Below are 20,281 nucleotides of genomic sequence, written 5' to 3' on the forward strand. Positions count from 1 at the left end.
TGGTTTTCAGACGGAAAACGAAAAAACCACGTGATTTCCGTATTCCGTATATTTGGAATGAAACGAAAAAACAAAATAACATTACGTACACGGACCCGCTTTGAGGCTCGATGGTGTTTTGAGCCCTCACCGCAGCAGCTGCCTGGAAGGTGCCGGAAGGTGGTCCCGCCCCCAAAACTCTGATCCAATCAATGCGCTACCCACTTGGAGCGCATATTCAAACCCACTTGGAGCGCATTTTCTGCCCGAGCGCATATTCAAACCCACTTGATTCAAACCCACTTGGTTCAACATTTTCAAAGGTACGTAGCTAATATATTTATATTTTTTTGGGCCGGCTAATGTTGTGGTAATGTTATTTCAAAAAAAACTCCTGTAAAAGACTTCCCTTTCTTGTTGAAAACATACTTCAATTGTTATTTACACTCTGCAAAGCCAAATCACTATCGCCTTACATATTATTATGATTTCATCGAGCTTACTGTCCTGTTTCCATTCCCAGGTGTGTTATGGTTGAAAGAAATCAAGGCAATCAAGACTGTCTTTCCACATGCATCTGTGTTGCTTTGCTGGTTTCATGTACTTCAGGTATGTCTAATAAACCAAATAAGTTCACAGGGCCAATACTGTTATAAAACCATGAAAAATGCACTTTATAAAAGGCTGATAGGACTTTTAAAAAGATCTGGCCATTCATCAGTACTTCCTCAAATGTTAATGTTGTTGTCATGTAGGCAATCCACCGTTGGGTTGTTAAACAAGATGGAGGCCATGTCCAAGATCCAGCTGTGAGAAACATCATCGTTCAAGGAATATTTTCTCTAAAGCAATGTCGCACAGTTGAGTGCTCTTTTCTGTCTTTTAACACCTTTTCGAAAAACGTTTGACACAGCTGTCATTGCAAATTTCCAAATTCCATTTGGATTACTATCTTGAACAAATGGAAAGCTTCTATTCACAACCCAAAGATATTTTCAACATACAGTTATATATGAATGTTCAAAGTCTGTCTGGAAATCTCCCCCTCCATAATTCTTCAATCCACAACAACTCATTATGCATATAAAATGCCCTTTGCTATTTACAGGCGTGGGTCAAAGAGGCAAACGACATATAGAGTAAATGTGAAAATATCCATGATTTGATGAAAAAGGGTTGTTAAAAAAATTGGGATGTTACTGGGCTGTGTCATTAGTCTGAAATCCCATTGGTCCGACATGCCATTAGTCCGACCATACACGAGACCAGTAACTACACTACACCATTTCCAGACCCTAGCCACTCTAATCACAGGTCTAGTGTATGGTTGGACTAATGGAATGTCAGATTAATGAGGAGCTCTCAACTATATTCTTTCCAATTGCAGAATTGCAATGGCATTTCACTTGACTTTTTACTTAATTTCACTTAGTTGTAGGAGAGAGTATTCCATGAAACTGCTAAGAGAGTCCTTGAACAAATCAAGACAGCAACAGGGGCGACCAGAGTGTCAAAATACCTCAGAGAGACCTGGCTGCAGTGTGGGGCTATGTGGGCCAACTTTGGCCGAATGTTTTTCCACCACCAAAGTGAGACCAACAATGTTGTGGAGAGGTGAGGAAACTTCACTTTTGAAAAGTTATAGATTCATGAGTGAAATTATTACTTATGGATATATGTTTTTTTCTGACACATTTAATTGCATAATTTTAATTTCAAAGCTTTTTCAACGGATTGAAATACAATTTCCTTGGAGGATATTGCAACAAAAGATTGGATGACCTACTACTAATCCTCCATAACCATGTGGTGAAGTACTACAGGAAAGTCTGTGTATTTTCATATTTAGGAATTTATACGCAATATGATTCATGGTTAATCCTAAATGTTAATCTTTAAATTTAATTTAAATTATGCTGACAATGATTACCCTTGCCCTTGTGTTTTGTTCAGCCAACTTGATGAGCTCGTTAATGCTGGTCGAGCCCCCACAAAAGGATCCCAAGAAAGTGTCATATCAGCTGAAAGGATGAGGTCTCATGGGCTCGACCAAAACATCCAGTATTTGTCTGAGGCCCGCTTCAGTGTACCCTCAGAAAGCAAGCCTGATGTGTTTTATGAAGTTGACTTACTGTACAGTGTTTGCCAGTGTCCAGTCAATGGACAAGGTCAGAAATGTAAACACATAGTGGTAGCTCAGATGGTGTCTGATGGTCTGATTGACACAGCTGCACTCAGAGAAGACACAGCAAATATGCTATGTGCAACCAACAGTTTTGTGAGTGATGAGACAACAGTGATGGTGCAAAATGGAGAAAATGTGGGTATTGTGAATCTTGCAAAACAGCAGTGTTCTTGCTTGGCAAGCAGTTATGGGGAAGTATGTGTGTGTCTGTTGGTGACCAACAAAATTAGTGAATCAACACTGTCAACCACTGCCTCACAGCCAACCACAACTGTGGACCAGGAAAATATAGAAACAGAGAGTGAGCCACCAGTTCACCAGGCAAAATACTGCATAAAGGACATGATTTATGATTTGAGGAATTGGTGTGAGTCAGAGGAGTATCAGCCATCACTTGACCTTTATACAGCAGTGAAACATACACACCAGCTCGCCTTTGGCCGCTTCAAAACGGTCTTCAACAAAAGAAAGACTGATCGACTGCACAAATACAGGAAACACATTGAACTTAGCAAAAGACGAATTGCAAACTATTCAAAGACAGACCACAACAAGCGGCAGATACAAACTGTCCATCACGACGGGGCATTTAAGCGCAGGCGAAGACAGCGAACCCGTAACTAGTCTTTCCCCAGTTTTCCAACCTGTCCCACACTCCCCCAATAAAATATTTAGATAATATTTATAGTGTATTAAATTCTGCCATCCTTAGTGCTTAGTAAACTAAGCTGTTTGCGTGTGAAATTTTGTTTTTACCATTTTCACATTATTCTGTACCAACTTGGTTACTGTGTGTACTTGGCCTTTATTTTCAATAAAGAATACGTCACACCCCATCAGTCATGTCTCTCCTCCATCATGTGTGTGTCCTCTGACGATAATTTTTTTTTGAATAATTAATGTAAGTTGGGGTTTCATTAACTTGTAACACTCTACTGTCTACTGGAATAAACCCTTATATGAAGCTGTAGAAATTAGTGTTGACATATTGTGTTACCATGACTATTTGCCTTAATCCACATGCCTAGCATGTCGGATCTGTAATTTACACCATGCGATTTCAGGCCCAGCTAGCTAAATTATCAGACTAGTTAAATCAAGATGCCAAGTTCAATACACTTCCAATTCACGACACATACACAGTGATGTAGAACATGAAGATATTTAATTAATGAACACAACAAACAACAAATTGCTAATTGTTAATATTTTCAATGTGTGTGTCAACACACTTTTTAAAAATATCCACCACCACCTCTACCATTCCTGGCCCCAAGGTGTGCGTGAGGAGGTCAAATTGATCATTTGACCTCACCTGGTTGGCGAGGTGCTGGAGCTGTTGTCTGGAGGAAAAGATAAAAACATAAATTCAGGATAAATAATGTCTATTAACCCTTGTGTTGCCTTCGGGTCATTTTGACCCGATTCAATGTTTCACCCTCCTGTTACCTTTATATTTACTAACATATTTTACCCTTTGGGTTCAATTTGACGCCAGCAATTAAAACCTCCAGAAAATTATTAGAATTAATATTGTTTTCCAAGTTTAAGTGTGAGGCACTTTATGTTTGTTTGTTGACTACCGAAAGAACACCGACATTAAACATTGAATGGGGTCAAATTAATCCTAAGGCGGGGGGAGGGTGTAATATTGATTCGGGTCAAAATGACCCGAAGGCAACACAAGGGTTAAACCTGTCAGAGCCCAGATATAGGATGTGGAATATTGCAAATTACTTGAACTCCGTGGCTCTCCCTGTGGCCACAGTGGGGTCTGATGCCGGCAGCATGGCCACGTCTTTAAATTCGATGCTCCTGGCAGCCAGAGCACCGACGGAGGAGCACAGGTCCTTGGCTTCGCCTTAACAAAAATGGGAAAGACATATCATGACACAAACACAGTATTAAATTCAGATTTGATGCACATACCAATGTGACAATGAAACACTTATTGACACTAGGGTGTAATAGTTTGGAGCTGGCTTTCTGAAGTTCTTTCTTGATATAAATTTATGTAAAAAGTGCCGTTACAAGAATAGTGAGTAGAATTGAACTGTACCCTCTGACAGCTTTGAGCATAGTGAGGTGACTTTGGTCACTGTGCCCGGAGTCACCCCGACCTCCTGCAGCTGCTCCCTGAGGTCCCTCTTCAAATTGTTGTTGGTTCTCAGGAGTGCAGTGAGGGTGTTTATTGACATGCTCTCAGGTGGAGCAGTCCTCCTCCTGATCTCCTCCACCGTTATCTGGTATCTTTGTAAAAATAACTTCTGAGAGTCACACTCAAAGAAGGTTTCAATGTTTCAACAATATTATTCGTAACAATATTAGGATTTCATCTTCTTTACATACAGTACAGTATTGTACACATGTAATGTCTGTACATAGCCCTTCTGTCTTTACTGCCATCCCAACAGATGTTCCTATAACCCAAAACTGTGATGGGCTCTGGGGAAACCAGTCACATGGTGAAAAGGGACATTTTTGAGATTAGAGTGAAAATACTAGTAGGTCGAAACTCAGTCTTTTGGTGAAATTGGGTTTTGATTCAATTATTATTCTATAACATGTTGTCTATCATCCCTAAACATATCTACTTGTTTTTCATTAATTGAATGTGTTAAAATGTGCTTTGTTCAACCAGCCAGTCTATTTAGAACCCCTCTTTTTAAAGTTGTTTTTGTCAAAATTCTATTCCATGAAATCTAACTGATCAGCTGACTTTGGGCAATCATAACATTTGAAACAGACAAATAATGAAAAAATATTTGAAACAAGCTTGAAGTCAGCTTCCAAAAGGTCAAATTTCACCATGTGACTGATTTTCCCAGATCCCATCACAAATGGTCTCAGCACTGTTACTACCACATTACCACTAAAAATATAAACCTGTCTTGAAGAAACCTATGCCTAGCTGTGCACTTCACCTTTTGATCGATCCCAAAATCTAATCAACTGGTCCCCGGATAATAAACAATCATCCCACCAAATTTCATGCGATTCGGTTCAATACTTTTTGAGTTCTGCGAAAGATTTTTGACCTGTTCATGACCTTTGACCTTGACCCGATCGATCCCAAAATCTAATCAACTGGTCCCCGGATAATGAACAATCATCCCACCAAATTTCATGCGATTCGGTTCAATACTTTTTGAGTTTTGCGAATAACACGCATACAAATAAATAAATAAATAAATACACGGCGATCAAAACATAACCTTCCGGCATTTTCAATGCGAAGGTAATAAATAACACAATGAAATGTCATAGTCAGACGAGAAACTTCAAAAGTGAGTTTCTATATTGGGAACATTGTGACTGATTGCTTTCAGTTGATAATCTGATCAGAGAGGCAGTTAATATTATGTCAAGAAAACACACAAACACGGTTAACATTCCGGTGAGACGGTGACTAAAGACAACCGGGGAGCACCGACACACTCGGCCGCTAGCGCAGCGGTTGAGAGGTACCGCCGAGCTCCTCTCGGCATAACAACACGAACACGCGCTCCGCGTCGCAGCGGGCTGCTGGCTCGACGACGCCGTGCACGTGAACGTTGTCACGGGACCTCACCTTCGCCCTTGACACGTCGTCTCTGTTCCCTCGGAGCTGCAGCCATATCTGCCGCGACGTGTTGCCGCCGTGCGGCGGTCCCGTGTGGTCCAGCAGACCGATAATGGTGAACGTTACTTTGAAAACCTGCTCCATTCGAGGCCTCGCGCATTTCAGCTCGGTTTCCTTCTCCTCCAGCACCGTAAACTCGTCCACGGTGGGGTCCTCCAGCTGCTGCCTCCCGGCGGCAGCAGGGAGCCTGCTGGCCGGCTGCTCATTCCGAGGAGGGGCAGCGTTGTTGACATTCCGTCTCTCTGTCTGACCGTCGCTCCCGACACCGACGTCTCAATATTCAGACCTCTCGGCGTCTTTTGATGTGTAGTCCAGAGCAATGAGGCGACGTTTAAAGTGTAACTGATTAGTGTTTTCTGTCAGAGCCTGAATCATGTCTTTGGACACAAACATCTGGAAGTACTCCAGTGGTGTGTGGAGGAAAACAACACCACTGGTCACATCCGGACCAGAGAATTCAGTATTAGGACTGATGAAATCCTTTTTCAGCCAGCGAGACCGGTCCCGGGGCATAGTCAGTTTAGTTGGTTGGCTTGTGTTGGTTCGCTCAATGTCCTTATTGTCATCATCCTCAGTTGGACAATCAGTGGGTCTCTTATTCTCTTTTTCCACTTCCTCATCACTCGAATCACTGGTGTCTGATTCCATCTCAACATCGCTCTCTCCATTTTGGACAGCCTCAATGACATCCTGGATACTGAAGAAAGCTCTCCTTGCTGGTGGCATTCTGAAATGGAAACAATCGTGAGAGAATGTTCAAGTATAACTAATTCCAATGCAAATTAATCCTATTCAGGCAATACACTCCACTGATGGCACACACTACTGTCTGGCTAGCCTAATGTGCTCTCTACTTACATTTACAAAAGGAAAATACACCCCCCCCCAGAACTCTTACATCCCGATATTCCAGAACATTTACACCTCTCCCTGAACATGCATTATAAATGCAACTCCCACATTCCAAAACATTTACACCTCTTTCTGGCTTGTGTACACAAGGAGATATTTGGGCAAACCAACAAAGTCCAGATAAAAAAAACAGTTGACTATATCTCACTGCAAACATAGAAATAACATAGGGTTTGGGTTACCCTAACCCATTTAGAATTATTCAAATCTGGTCTAAACTTAAAATTATAACAAATAACCCTTTTGTAAAGTGTGAATCATCAAATACATTATATTTCTGTAAGTATTTATCCTGTATCTGAACATCCGAGAAGTGGAATGTCTCCATGTAGTGTGCAAGGTGCACATGCTATTTTACCTACCATGTTCACCCAACGTTGTAAAATTACAACAATGACATAAGCTGAAAATCTAATGTGATGCATTAATTCCACAATAACTTAGTATTTACATGAACTACATATTCTAACAATCACCCAAAAAAATATAGTCCTCTAGTGGGGCAATATGGTACTACAAGCTCCTTAAGATGTGATGGTGCATCACCAATCAAGGCTTTGTAGTTCAGGAGAAGAATTTTAAATGTGATTCTTCATATGCATCTTCTTAACTTTTGGTCGTCACAGTCTTGTCACCTGGGAAAAAAGAATTAAAGGAACAATAATTTTGAACATGATCGCCAAGTAAACGAACACCAAAATACGATCACAAAAAATTGTTTTATGGGAACTGCCGTATTTATTTCTTTTGCCCCCCACATACACAAGACCATATGTGCAACGTAGCCAAAAATGCATGTATTTACAAAAGAGAACAGAGATTGATATACACAACAACTATAATACAAAAAGAGAACTCCTTCAGTTATCCTCACAACATGGCAAGTACAAACAGAACTTACTTTGAGACGCCTTGTAAAAGATTTGTGCAGATTCTTCTCCTTACAAGGAGATGAAATGTGTTTATATTACAAAACTCAGATGCGGCGGCCTGTATGCTCTGGGTGCATGAGGGAAAAGAAGAAAACAAAACCACAAGACCCGACGATTTATCGATGAAACCTCATTTCACGACAGTTACTTGCCTTCAGTGCATTCAATTAAGCTATTTAAACACTAATTACAAATGCAACATGGTAAATATGTCATCTTTGCAAGATTTTATTCTGGCGAGCACACGTACGTGTGCAGTTTCAAATTAAAAGTGGATTTAGCTGAACGGATGAATCCAAAGTCTCGTGGTGTGGTCCAACGCCCCCGAACTGAACTTCTGCGGAACAATGACACTTCTATCGGAAAACCTCCTGGACGACTCATCCTGGACACAAGGACGGTACGACGGCGTTCATGAGTTAGCCGTTATCCTTTTTGACATTTGTTCAAGAATGGGCTTCCGTTGGGTAATCTTTTGAGGCGTGGAGGCCAGAGTGAGGGCTAAGGCATAGAGATGGGCGGCTTTAGTACGAGTAGTTATACATCGTGTATAACAGAGGACCTGTCTGTCAGAACTGCCCATCTATAAAGCTTAAAACAACGCAGAGACGTTCTTCCATAATGTGGAAAGTTGGGTCCAACATCCAACTCTGACTTTCGGGGAATTTTTTGTCCAACATTAACTGTCTCTAGTGGTGATTTGTGTGACGCCACAGCTGGTAATCTCCTCTCATCGTCATGCTTCCGAGGAAAACACTTCCAAAAAAAGAAAAGAAACAGCGGCGCTGTTGACTGAAAGCTGTGAGATCACTGCTACAGAACACGGGTAGAAACTAATACGTTGAAAACCTGACTGTCCCAATTTGTGTACATAAGAAGCTCAGAGCCGGTTCATTGAGAATGGTTGGAGTCTGGCGGTAAACGAGGTTCTGGAGAGGAAACCCGTCAAGTACTGAGCTTGACCCGGTGTCACCAGTTCACGGTCGTTGGTCCCAGTGCTGGTTCCACAGCCAAGGAACCTCCGGACTGTTGCGGAGGATGGGCAATGACTCATCGGAACGAAGAAGACTTGGTGCTTGACAAACTGGGCTGTCGGCTTTTATTTTGGTTGCGTCGTCTCCGTAAATCAAATGCAGAGCGAGAAGAACATCGGCCAGTAGCAGCATATTTGAAAAATCAGTCTTGAGGGGATTGATTTTTGGGGGAAATAAATTATGTTTGTGCCGACACGTATGGATTCTTGCATATGTGCTGCAATGTACTGCGTGTGTGTGTGTGTGTGTGTGTGTGTGTGTGCCGATCGTTATCCCAGCAGCAGCCCCGACAGGGCGTTCAGGTCTCTCATGTACGGGTTGTCGCTGAGGATGTGGTCGATCCGCTGCTTCTGGTCGGGGAAGATGTCGTACAGCTTTCTCTTCAGCTCCGAGGTCTCGCCCGGGGCCCGCTGTGGTGGGGGCGAGGGGGAAGGGGAGCGGCGGGGCGGGTGCCATTCGGGGGGACCGGAGTGGGACCAGTGCACACTGGGGTGGGGGAACAGGGAGGGAGGGGGCCAAGGCGTGGGGGCCAGGAGCCGAGGGGCGGACTGGAGGGCCTGGGCGTAAACTGGCTGCTGCTGGGAGGAGAGCCGGAGGTCTGGGGGTCTCAGTGGGGGAGGGGTGACCGGGGCCCTCCTGACGGGGAGAAATGACAACGATTCAACATCTATGTGGTCATCAAAGGATTGACATGACATTGGGATCACAAAATAAAGGATCAATATCACAAAACACAGACGAAACCCACCTGTCGTCTCGGCGCAGGAAGATGTCCAGGTGAGGTCCCTTCTTCCCCAGAGGGTCATCGGGGATCATGAAGTGGTCCTCCACGAAAGTAAACTGAAGCAACCTATCAGTGGCGAAGAAATAAATACGAGTGTTTGGCAAAAGGTTCACGGAGATGATTCTTTTTGTCTGCACCAACAACACATGTGGCCTCGGAGCTCAGGGCATGAAGGCCTCCGTGTGGGGAGGGATCGCCCCTCAAAGAACAACCAAATATCAACTGATGAAGAACGTCTGTGTGCCGCTCACATTTACCACTCTGCAGTTTGAGGGCAGTTCCCCCAGCAACGGTCTACGTACAGCATTTATCTCTCCTACTACTACTGACATGAAACACCCCCCGGCCCCCCGCTCATTTGCCCTTTCGTTTGCTCTTCCTTGTTGAATGTTTGTCAGTTCCACCCGGCGGGCCTCAGTGGACTTTCCCGCCTCTCGTCGGGTAATTGTGACGTAGAAGTGAATGAATGCCCGGGCGTCACACACAATTACCTCCGTTGAATTATCTTGCGCCAGGTGTCCGAGGTGTCCACAAAGTCCCTCAGGTTGTCGTTGGTTACGATGACCCCATCTGTTTTTTCTGCGAGGTGGAGCAGGAACCTAACAGAGAGAGAGCGAGAGAGAGTGTGTGTATGTGTGTGTGTGCAGATTAGACACTCTGGACTTCCCCCTTCGCTCAAAGGGTCAGCAGCTCGTTCAGAGAGGGGGAATCCACCGGGAGAGGATTGCCGTGTCACGCTCCGTCTTCAGTTCATCTTTACAAACCCCAAACACAATATTGCCGATCATATCTGCGAGAACCTATATATTTGATGATCAATTTTAAAAGGTCCAGAGAGATCTGGCTTTCACAACCAGGCTTCAATTATAGAGCAATGGGTGGGGGGGAGTAAGGAGCTCCCTGTCGGACACCTTCAGAGGTTATCATGGAACCGAGAGGGTTTGGGATCTCTCCGCTGGCTGCGTGTCGCTGTTGGGATGTAAAGAACTCTCTCCTCTCACAAGCCGGATCTGATCAAAAGGCTGAAGGAAAGTGTGTGTGTGTGTGTGTGTGTACCTGTCGTCATGTGAACAGATCCTCTGGCCACACACCTCTCTGGAGGGGGTGAAGGAGAGCAGTCTCAGGTCCTCCAGCTGGTTGAGAAAATGTTGCTCTGTAATAAGATAACAATAATTCTATTAATATTACATGATGAAAAAAAAATGAAGGTCCATTTCACTTTTTAAAAACACCAGTCAGCACTCAAAACCTGCTAATCGCCGCTTCATCAGAACAAATGTGGAACGCCCCGTATGAACACGTGTACCTGTTGTGAACCGGTCTCTTTTCTGGCGCCACTGGGGGACAAAGACTGTGATCTCCCGGTGACCGCGCCTCCAAAAGGTCTCCACAGCCAGCGCTATGCCTCGACAGGAGAAGAACTGATGAAGGCCGTGACTGGAGAGAAGAAGAGGAGGAGGAGGAGGAGGAGGAGAGCACAGTGAGATGGACGGGACATGGGGACGCTGACACCATCATGCCGATTGGGAACCTCTGAACATAGGTCACTGTAATACAATGTTGGCTAAAAGGAGGAGCGGCATGGTATTGGCAGTATGCGTTGAGGTGTCGGACGTGTATCAGTCATGGTCCATCCCTACATGCCACTTCAAGTCAATGTTGTCCCGATGCAGACGTGTTGGGGCAAAGAAAGATGGAATCGGATCCTGTCTTATTGTTGCGACTAAGTCAATGAAATTAACAATCGTTAAAATGTTGATAGTCAAACTGGTTTCAATGCTGCAACAGAAATAATGACAAACCTGGCACGTTGTTTGCGTGACGCGCAAAACTAAACAGCAGCCAAACCCACACACACACACACACACACACACGCACACACGTACACACACACGCATGTCAACGGCAACAATCTGGGTCAGCTGACGGTGTCAGGTGCAGTGTGTGTGTGTGTGTGTGTGTGTGTGTGTGTACGTATGTCTGGTCTGTACGCACACGTCAAACAGTTGCAATGCCACAATGGGTTGCTAGGACAGAAAACCACAGAAAACAAAAACGAGATGAGAAACTCCCCGAGAGTCGCCAGCCTCGCCGAGCAGGAAGCCGGCTGCTGCGAAACACGAGTGACGTCTTCTGAAATGATTGGTTTTCAAATCTTCAGATATAGAGTTTTATATTCATGTATTATTTTTGACTGCGTATCAAATCTGAAATAACGGTTGCAGTCCTTGAAGATTGTCACGGAAAAGCAGAAAACCAAGGCCGCCTTAAAAACCTGTTTTCTCCACTGGAGTTTCTCGTGGGATCTCGTGCTGCCGGAGTATTTGGCAAACTGACGTTTTCAGACGAATAATAAATGACCAAAATGTTTCCGAGAGGTCAAACTGGTAAATGGAGCTTCTGTTCACCTTTTTTTCTCTCTTTTCTCTACATGTGCTTCTCTGTCAGGTGTGTCACTCCTGGCAACTTCCCTTTCGCTCTGGGCTACCGACTTGATCATCAATCTGGCCTCGCTCGAGCTGCGGTGAAGCCGAGACGCACTGCACACCGTCTGCGTGGCGGCTCGTGACATTCAGCAGGTCGCCAGCTAAATGACGTCAGTCGAGACCCCACAGAGCCAAAACACACACACAGCACACGAAGCAGTTGTGGCTTTTCGTTTCCAAAACAAATGACAAGAAAACTGAACACAACAAATAACTAGATTCATAAGATTGCACAAAATACTTCCAATATTTGGTGATCTTGGGTGCCGTGTGGTTTCACAGGCTACAAGACATACAACTGTGTCTCTGACTTCGCATTATCTAATAAAAACAATAATAGAAGTTGTTTTTATCTTTGGACTGGAGGGAAGAAGGAGGGAGACGGAACATGAAAATAAGAGAGAAGTCAAGACAAAGTCAACCGGGGTTGAAGACTGTGATGACACATCGGCCACGAAAAGAAAGTAAAGAAAAAGAAGACAGGCTGCACTCAATCCTTCCCGTGTTGCAGTTTCTGGACAATAAAGAAAGAGTTTAACTAGAAATGACCTTTCCTCCCAAAAACACCTCATAGTCCTAAACTCAGCACACATCAAATCATGGTGTTACACTTTTTCACTTTGCCCGGGCTCTCTCTCTCATAGAGATAGAGTGTGTGTGTGTATGTGTGTGTGACCGTAAATGATAAAGGCTTCATGCATGTTCATTCTGAGCTTCAAGATTGTCAAACTAGTTCATATCCATGTCACACAGTGACGTGCAAATACACAAGAACATAACAACTAATAAACTCGGAAGCCGTGTCCGCACCGACCGCTGCTGTATTTATGACCGAGTGAACTCGCCCCACGATGGGCTCACACCCCCCCATGCCTCGACCCCAAAGGCCTGCCGTGCACTGCAGAACACACAACCTCAAACGATGAACAACAAGCATCAACTAGAGGAAAACGCCTGAAAGTGGTTTATAAAGACACATCATGCTAAACACAGGCAGTGTGTGTGTAGTTGTAGTTCCTGCATCGTAGAATCTGCATCAAAAGATGGTTGGGATTCTTTTTTTACTGCCACGGGAAGGTTTCTCGTCGGTATGCAACTTAATACGCTAATAAATACATCACTCATTGCCAGAGCAAAGACGCCAGCACAGCTCATGTGTGTGTGTGTGTGTGGTGCAGACTCACGCCATGGCCACGTTGCTGCCGTCGATGATGATGTGCCTGAGCTCCTGGCGTCCCGGGTCATTGGGCAACTTCAGCGTGTAGGGGGTCCGCAGCGACTGATGGAAACGAGCGAAACCAGTGACCGGGGGAGCCGGGGGGTCGTTGGCAGGAGGAGTCCTGGCTGCGACGCCATGGAACCCCGGGTGGCCAAAGGTCTGATAGGGCGAGGGCCGGGGGATGGGCTCAGCGGACTGAGGGGGCGAATGGAAAAAGATTACTTGTAAAATAACAAAATGAAAGACATGAAGTCGGAACAATTATTCTTTCTATTATTGCGCAAGTCCCCATTTCTAGAAAACATCTGTTACACAACCAGGGATTTCTATCATAACAATTTACACAACTGTGTTTCTGCTGAGCTCAAAAACTAAGTTAGAGGATTGACTCCAACAACCGGCTTCAGGGGGAATGTTCCAGATCTCATTCCTAGCTCTGTAATGAATGCGTGTGGGAAGGAGCGTCATCAAATATACACGGCGACAACAAGTAGACCTTCTCTATTAAGTGTGTATCCAGGTTGGTCAAACCCATTTCAATGGAGTTTAAAAAAAAATCTGTTTTTAGGAGAAATCCATTGATCAATACTTTGAATTGTTTCTGACACAGAAGTCGCATTTAAATCTAAAATGTATTATATAAATCTTATTTCATTATTCACTCAGAAGTAGAACGGGTTCTACATCGAGCCGACACCCAGAAATGATTCATCAGCAGGAATGTAAGCCGAAGAATCGAGAAGTTATCAAACACCATTGTATTTCTCCACGGCGAAGGTCAAACCACCAAGAGAAGGAAGGAAAAGCACGTCACGGCGCTGTGACGACCTTGAAGGCGATACGTACGCTGGGGGTCGACGTCAAGGAGCTGGTGGTGGCCGCCAGCCACTGCGGCGTGCTGCGCAGCGCCGTCACGGTCTCAACTTTCACCGCTCCCCCCAAAGTCTGAGTGCCACCCCTTGACAGGAAGTCCCTCTGTGGGACGCCGCTCCCTCCCCGCGCCAAGTAGTCCGTTATGGATCCGGACCGGGGGTCCAGGGGTGGTACCGTCATCATCCGGGATGTCCGAGTGTCCGCCGTTCTGCCGTTGCTGAGGACGGCGTCTTCGTCGTCGTCGATGGTAATAATGTCGTAGTTTCCCGCTCCTCCTTGAGCACTGGAGCTCCTCTTGATAGTGACGGCCTGAAATGAGATTGGATAGGATTTGGGGGTTTTATCGCTCATTTGGGAGCCAAATGAAGGGTGCATTGTATTATCAAACACGTGAGAGCAGGAACTGAGGTGAAGACCTTTGTGTTAAAGCTGCTGATATGTATCATGCAAATAAGCTAAACTAAACTTTTTACTTAGTCAGGGACTTAAAATAGAGATGGAGCGGAAAAAAGGTTTCATTTTTTGTAGAGAGAGAGAGAGAGAGAGAGAGAGAGAGAGAGAGACAGGGGTGTGTGTTACCTGCTGAGTGCTGGTCTCACTGCCGCTGCACTGCCTCCGGTGGCCCGGACCGTTACTACTGCCTCCATGCTGGTTGGGCTTAATGTTCTCTTTAGACCTGCCCTGGTCGACCAACGCTCTGCTCAGCTCTCTGAATCGAGAGACCATAGCGGAGGAGGAGGAGGTGGAGGATGATGTTGATGAAGAGGAAGAGGAGGAGGAGGAGGGAGTGTCCGTAGAGCGCACAGCGTTCAATCGTCTTTCATTTCCCCCGTTTGACTCCTCTTCACAGCGTTTGGTCTCATTAACAATTTTCTCCAGAATGAGGAAGGTGTCTTCTGTCTGTCCCGTTTCCTTGACGACGCGCTCCACCACTTCCTGCTGGTAACCCATGGTTCTGGAGAAAATTAAGGATGGGTTCAGATGTTTTGAATATACACTTGCATGCCCATAGGCACACTGAAAGAGTTCATGGTCTGTGGTCTTCTTGTGCGTCATGGCTACCTTCCCAACACAACCCCAGATGGGGGCCAGTTCTACAGTAATGGTCGACCCGGGAGTGGAGTTGCCGTGTTTATTCATATCGGAACTGCTAAAGAAATTCAACCAACGATAATATGAAGCGACAGGCGGTACTTTCCAAAGCTGCAGCCTTGCTTTTGTCACCGTCCTACGACTGCAGCTCAGCAAAGGAAATAGAGTTGCTCTGCCCAACTCGGTTTGCTGACCAGTATGGACAGGAGGAACAATTACAGCAACCGTTCAGTCTTTCCATGAACATATGGGATTATGAGCACAGATTTATTATATGATAAGTTATCTAGAATCCTGGATAGACCACAACGTGTCAATGTAAACACAAAGCCAAACTCCCCATGCTATGCCTGACCACAGAGATATCAGGGTGACCCTTAATGGGCGCCATGTAATCAGGATGAATTCCTTTACCTGAAGAAGTTGACCAAGCAGCGGAGGTTGGTTTCTGGGCTTACTGCCTCCCCGTCATCCAGGACTCCGTCACTGGAGTCCAACATGATCGCGCCGTCTACAGTGTTTGCTTTTCCCGAGGAAGAGGAGAAGGAGAGGGAGGATGAAGACGAGGGGGTTTTGGGTCTGCAGCTGCTGCTGCTGCCTCCCCGGCCCACCCTGGTCCTCTCTCGCGCTCTCTCCGGCGACTCGTCCCTCCGCTCGAGGGAGTACTGTCTCTTTGTGTCGCGGGTCTCGCTCCCGGACGAGCGCCGCTTGTGCGATGGCCGAATGCCGTTGAGCAGCAGGACGGCGTCGGGACCCGAGTCCGTCGCCCCGCCTGCCGCGGCGCTCCCCTTCTCCTCAAAGCTGGTGCCCAGGATGCGGTTGGAGAGCTCCGTCACGGGGGTGCTGCTCTGCGAGCGGTCCTGGTCGACCTCTGCCGTGCTGGGATGCAGCGTCTGGTTGAGCGGAATCGGGGAGAGGAAACACGACGTCGCATCAGCGTGGTTAGGGAGGACAGGTCAAAGGTCATGATCCATATCCTACAGCGCTTTCAACTCAAAGAAGCACCAGAGTGCTCGGCTTGATCAAACATGTCTGTGGCAGGCCTGATCCTTGAAAATGTTTGAGATGCACATCAGGAGCAATAGAACAACGGTACCCTGCAGCCACAACACTTTCTCTGCAGTGGTGGACACGAGAATTACCGCCTTGCAGTCATGTTCGTCCAAAATATCTTCACTTCGTAAAAAACCTGTTTAGGAAAGTCAGAGAGTTTTGACCACTAAATTATAATCAGTTCCACCTTGAGACCAAGTGAGTGTTTTTTGCTTTTTGCACATTTCTGGATATTTACTTTGACGTTTACATTATCTAACTTGGTCGCAAACCCAATTTACATGCAACCGTCAAAGAATACCAGGATATTCTACTCTATCCGGTTACATTTTGCAGCATGTGGGCAAAAGTGTCAAAATTCAAGCTGGAATATTATAGGGAAGTATGTCTCAGTTGAATGAATACTGCACGCAACAGTACATACGTGCGTATTAGTATGTCATAAAAGTGTTTTTTTTTTTTTTTAAAGTAAGCAACTTGTAAACCAGCTACAGTTTTCTTACAAGTCAAATGGGAATTTCCACTAGACACAGTGATAATGGCTGCAGTGTAAAAAAATAAAAAGGAATACACTAACCAGGGAGGATGTGTTTGTTGTCGTGGGGCTGTGAGCCAGTCCCAGTAACTCTTCCTTCAGGGCACTGGGCAGCAGGAGGAGCTCCATCGTGTACTTGTCGTCCCTTTCCTCCACAAAGGACTTGAACGCTCGCTTCACTGTGGGCTCTCGGTCACTAGGCAGACTTCGCTTTGCCTGGGTACATCACAAACACAGACTTTATAAACTGGACCATGAAAGTTAATGTAAAGCCTTCTGCAACTACTGGATGAATGGCACATGAACAGAACGATAACTGGACCTCACTACTGCATAGTGAAACCACAGATAATTCGCGCCCCTACCTGGAACAGCGCTACAAACTGCTGAACTCTGCTCTGGGCCATCACTACGGATTCAGCCCGGCCCAACAACCGCAGGCGGCCCGGCTCAGGCACCAGCACTTCGGCACTCGTGTCGCGTACGAGTCTGTCCAGGAAGAGGCCCCGGGCACCGGCAAAGATACAGTGCATGTCCGCTGGGTACCGCTCTTCTTTCTGCAGCTCTGGGTCACAGAGTCCTCGAACATATTCCTGCATGACAAGGAGAGGAGAATACTGTGATGTCACATGACCACAGCTGCTTGTTGCAGCGCCCAAACAAAGCAGGAAAGAAAAGCACATCCTCACTAATAAAGATGAAACCTTGTTGAAACAGAAAACAGAAGCCAGACATGTTTAGTGACACGTGCGCCTAAAAAATATAGAGCTCTTTCGGTTCAAAGCACACAACTCAACTCACTGTAGAGCAACGCACTGACACAAAACACTCGTCAATGATCTCCTGGCTACGGGAAATGTTCGGCTGCAGGTGGGAGCGGTTACTTCCTCACAGATACTGTGTCACATTTATTAGGCATTAATGTGTTAACCAATAAATACATGAATGTAAAATGATTCACCGATGACGTAGTGTGACACAAAAAACGGACGTCAGACTTGAAAGAGAACCAGATAACACATTCTGGTCTGCCATGTTAGTAGTATAGACGGGAAACAGAGTATTTTAGCTTTATTTGGAGATATGCTTTAAGGAGTCAACATTCAAGTTCACACTCAAACCATTGAACCAAAGTGTGTTTATGTGAGGCTATATACTACAAAGCAAATATTGATGTATTCAAGTATCAGCTATTGATTCATTTTCCAGACTCAAGCAGAACGCTTTTTACCGTCAGTGCCGCTAAAGAGAGCCATGACATAAGATGCAGAAGTGTGACACACGGGGATAAATAAATGCCCCAGATGCCGACAGCTATTTTGCATATGCAAGTGCGCTGTATGATCTCTAAATGCGTTGCAGGCCCGGGTGCCTTTAAAAGTGATGTAATCTTGTTGTGAAGTTCACTTTCGTGACAGTTTGTGTGATTCAGTAACACTGAGCCCAAAAAACCTTTTTAAGAACGCTGCCACATCTGATAAAGTGTATCATACACAAAAGGAAGACATACATGAATTGTGTGGATACATGACTACTGTCCTCACAGGCTCATATGCAGCCGTCCTCGATGTCAACTCTACAATAAAACAGCAACAACACTTCCCGTGCGGACATCCCCGGGACCCAACATCCTATATGTTTGTCGTCGGAAAGTATTAATTTTTAAAAGCCCTCACAATAAAGGGAATTCCAACTGAGAAAGGAAACCATGTTGTAATGTCTGCGCACATCTCCCCACACATGGCTAACACACCGTGTGTGACACACCACAGAGTCTGACCTCTTTTCATACGAACACAACTCAACATGTAAACATGTTGTTAAACAGAAAGGACCCCCGCGCTGTAGTCCTTCCTTGTGAACTGATGGCAACTAACACACAACCAAATAACTAACACACAATGTGGATGAACCAAATACAGGGTTCATACACATTGGATTACCAGGACCTTCACATGAATTTAGACCAAATGTCCATGACTAAACATTGTGAAATCTGTGTGTATACATGAATAGATTTGATTTAAAACATAATCATTCTAGAATTTTTTATTCTTTTAATCAAACTGCGTGAATGAACATATGGATATAACAAATCTTAATGACTTTTCCAAAACTTGTGGGATTCCATTTTAGGACTTTTCCCCGGTTTCCCATGACCGTACGAACCCTGCAAATAACTAACAAACAATCAAATAACTAACACAATCAAATAACTAACACACAATCAAAGAACTAACACACAATCAAATAACTAACACAATGAAATGTCATAGTCAGACGAGAAACTTCAAAAGTGAGTTTCTATATTGGGAACATTGTGACTGATTGCTTTCAGTTGATATCTGATCAGAGGCAGTTAATATTATGTCAAGAAAACACACAAACACGGTTAACATTCCGGTGAGACGGTGACTAAAGACTGTTCTCCCTTTTTTAATATTTTGTTCTTCTTTTCATCGTCCCAGTCGTGTTGCTGCAGACATCACCGTATTTTTTATTTTGTGTATTTTATTTCTGTAACAATTTCGTATAGTTTACGACAGAGAGAAAGATGGCCGGAGGCGGGAATAAATGCAACAAGTTATCGCAATAAAATGTGACATCGGAGGGAAATGCGCAAAGTAAAGAGGCATAAAGTAACGTTAAACTACATTAGAGAACAGCGCCAAACGAGTCTGCTCCTACCGGGGAGCACCGACACACTTGGCCGCTAGCGCAGCGGTTGAGAGGTACCGCCGAGCTCCTCTCGGCATAACAACACGAACACGCGCTCCGCGTCGCAGCGGGCTGCTGGCTCGACGACGCCGTGCACGTGAACGTTGTCACGGGACCTCACCTTCGCCCTTGACACGTCGTCTCTGTTCCCTCGGAGCTGCAGCCATATCTGCCGCGACGTGTTGCCGCCGTGCGGCGGTCCCGTGTGGTCCAGCAGACCGATAATGGTGAACGTTACATTGAAAACCTGCTCCATTCGAGGCCTCGCGCATTTCAGCTCGGTTTCCTTCTCCTCCAGCACCGTAAACTCGTCCACGGTGGGGTCCTCCAGCTGCTGCCTCCCGGCGGCAGCAGGGAGCCTGCTGGCCGGCTGCTCGGCGCACGTTAGCTCGGCGACTCGCCTCATTCCGAGGAGGGGCAGCGTTGTTGACATTCCGTCTCTGTGTCTGACCGTCGCTCCCGACACCGACGTCTCAATATTCAGACCTCTCGGCGCCGTTGGGGGCCTTTGGCGTTTTCATGGCGTCTTTTGATGTGTAGTCTAGAGCAATGAGGCGACGTTTAAAGTGTCAAACGACATGGACACAGAGGGAGAGCTAGCTTAATAACTCAGAAGCCCCGAATGACGTATCCGGAAAGTCCCAGGGATGACGTCATCAAAACACGACAGTTGTGCTCCTGACGGCACGCCGGAGATGATTATCTGCAACTGTGAAAGTACGCGGATATTTTAGTGAGGAAAGTCATGCATTTTAATTTTGCAGAATGTAAAAGTACATACGCTTAGTATTGGCATTTACTAAAAGTAATTAATATGAACGTGGAGAGTAAATGAAGTTCCCAGGTGAAAAATAAAT

The 20,281-nt window shown here is 45.4% G+C and overlaps 1 protein-coding gene and 1 long non-coding RNA gene across 2 annotated transcripts; one reads left to right on the top strand and one right to left on the bottom strand.

Annotated features, from left to right (window-relative positions):
* Positions 1 to 242: 242 nt before the first annotated feature.
* LOC130195523 (uncharacterized) lies at positions 243 to 1,655 on the top strand. Its single transcript, XR_008832077.1, has 4 exons — positions 243 to 302; positions 503 to 588; positions 735 to 839; positions 1,418 to 1,655. It is a non-coding gene; the product is annotated as an uncharacterized LOC130195523 (long non-coding RNA).
* A 5,758-nt stretch (positions 1,656 to 7,413) lies between these two features.
* On the bottom strand, positions 7,414 to 20,224 carry n4bp1 (nedd4 binding protein 1). The gene is made up of 12 exons (XM_056417074.1): positions 19,546 to 20,224; positions 17,072 to 17,299; positions 16,749 to 16,922; positions 15,533 to 16,011; positions 14,606 to 14,981; positions 14,000 to 14,335; positions 13,119 to 13,348; positions 10,755 to 10,885; positions 10,505 to 10,601; positions 9,940 to 10,047; positions 9,413 to 9,514; positions 7,414 to 9,300 (listed from the first exon to the last, which is right to left on the bottom strand). The coding sequence occupies exons 1-12, from the start codon at positions 19,855 to 19,857 to the stop codon at positions 8,934 to 8,936; spliced, it is 2,940 nt and encodes a 979-aa protein (XP_056273049.1). The 5' UTR covers positions 19,858 to 20,224; the 3' UTR covers positions 7,414 to 8,933.
* Positions 20,225 to 20,281: the final 57 nt, after the last annotated feature.

The sequence above is a fragment of the Pseudoliparis swirei genome, chromosome 6 (genome assembly GCF_029220125.1).
Source record: "Pseudoliparis swirei isolate HS2019 ecotype Mariana Trench chromosome 6, NWPU_hadal_v1, whole genome shotgun sequence".
NCBI lineage: Eukaryota > Metazoa > Chordata > Actinopteri > Perciformes > Liparidae > Pseudoliparis > Pseudoliparis swirei.

Excerpts from the sequence above, each read along its gene's own strand:
- n4bp1 (XM_056417074.1), bottom strand. The coding sequence starts at position 19,857 with ATGTCAACAACGCTGCCCCTCCTCGGAATGAGGCGAGTCGCCGAGCTA. Across the intron at positions 16,012-16,748 it reads CAACAAACACATCCTCCCTG|ACGCTGCATCCCAGCACGGC; the intron begins GTTAGTGTATTC and ends CCGCTCAACCAG. Across the intron at positions 13,349-13,999 it reads CCTTGACGTCGACCCCCAGC|TCCGCTGAGCCCATCCCCCG; the intron begins GTACGTATCGCC and ends TCGCCCCCTCAG.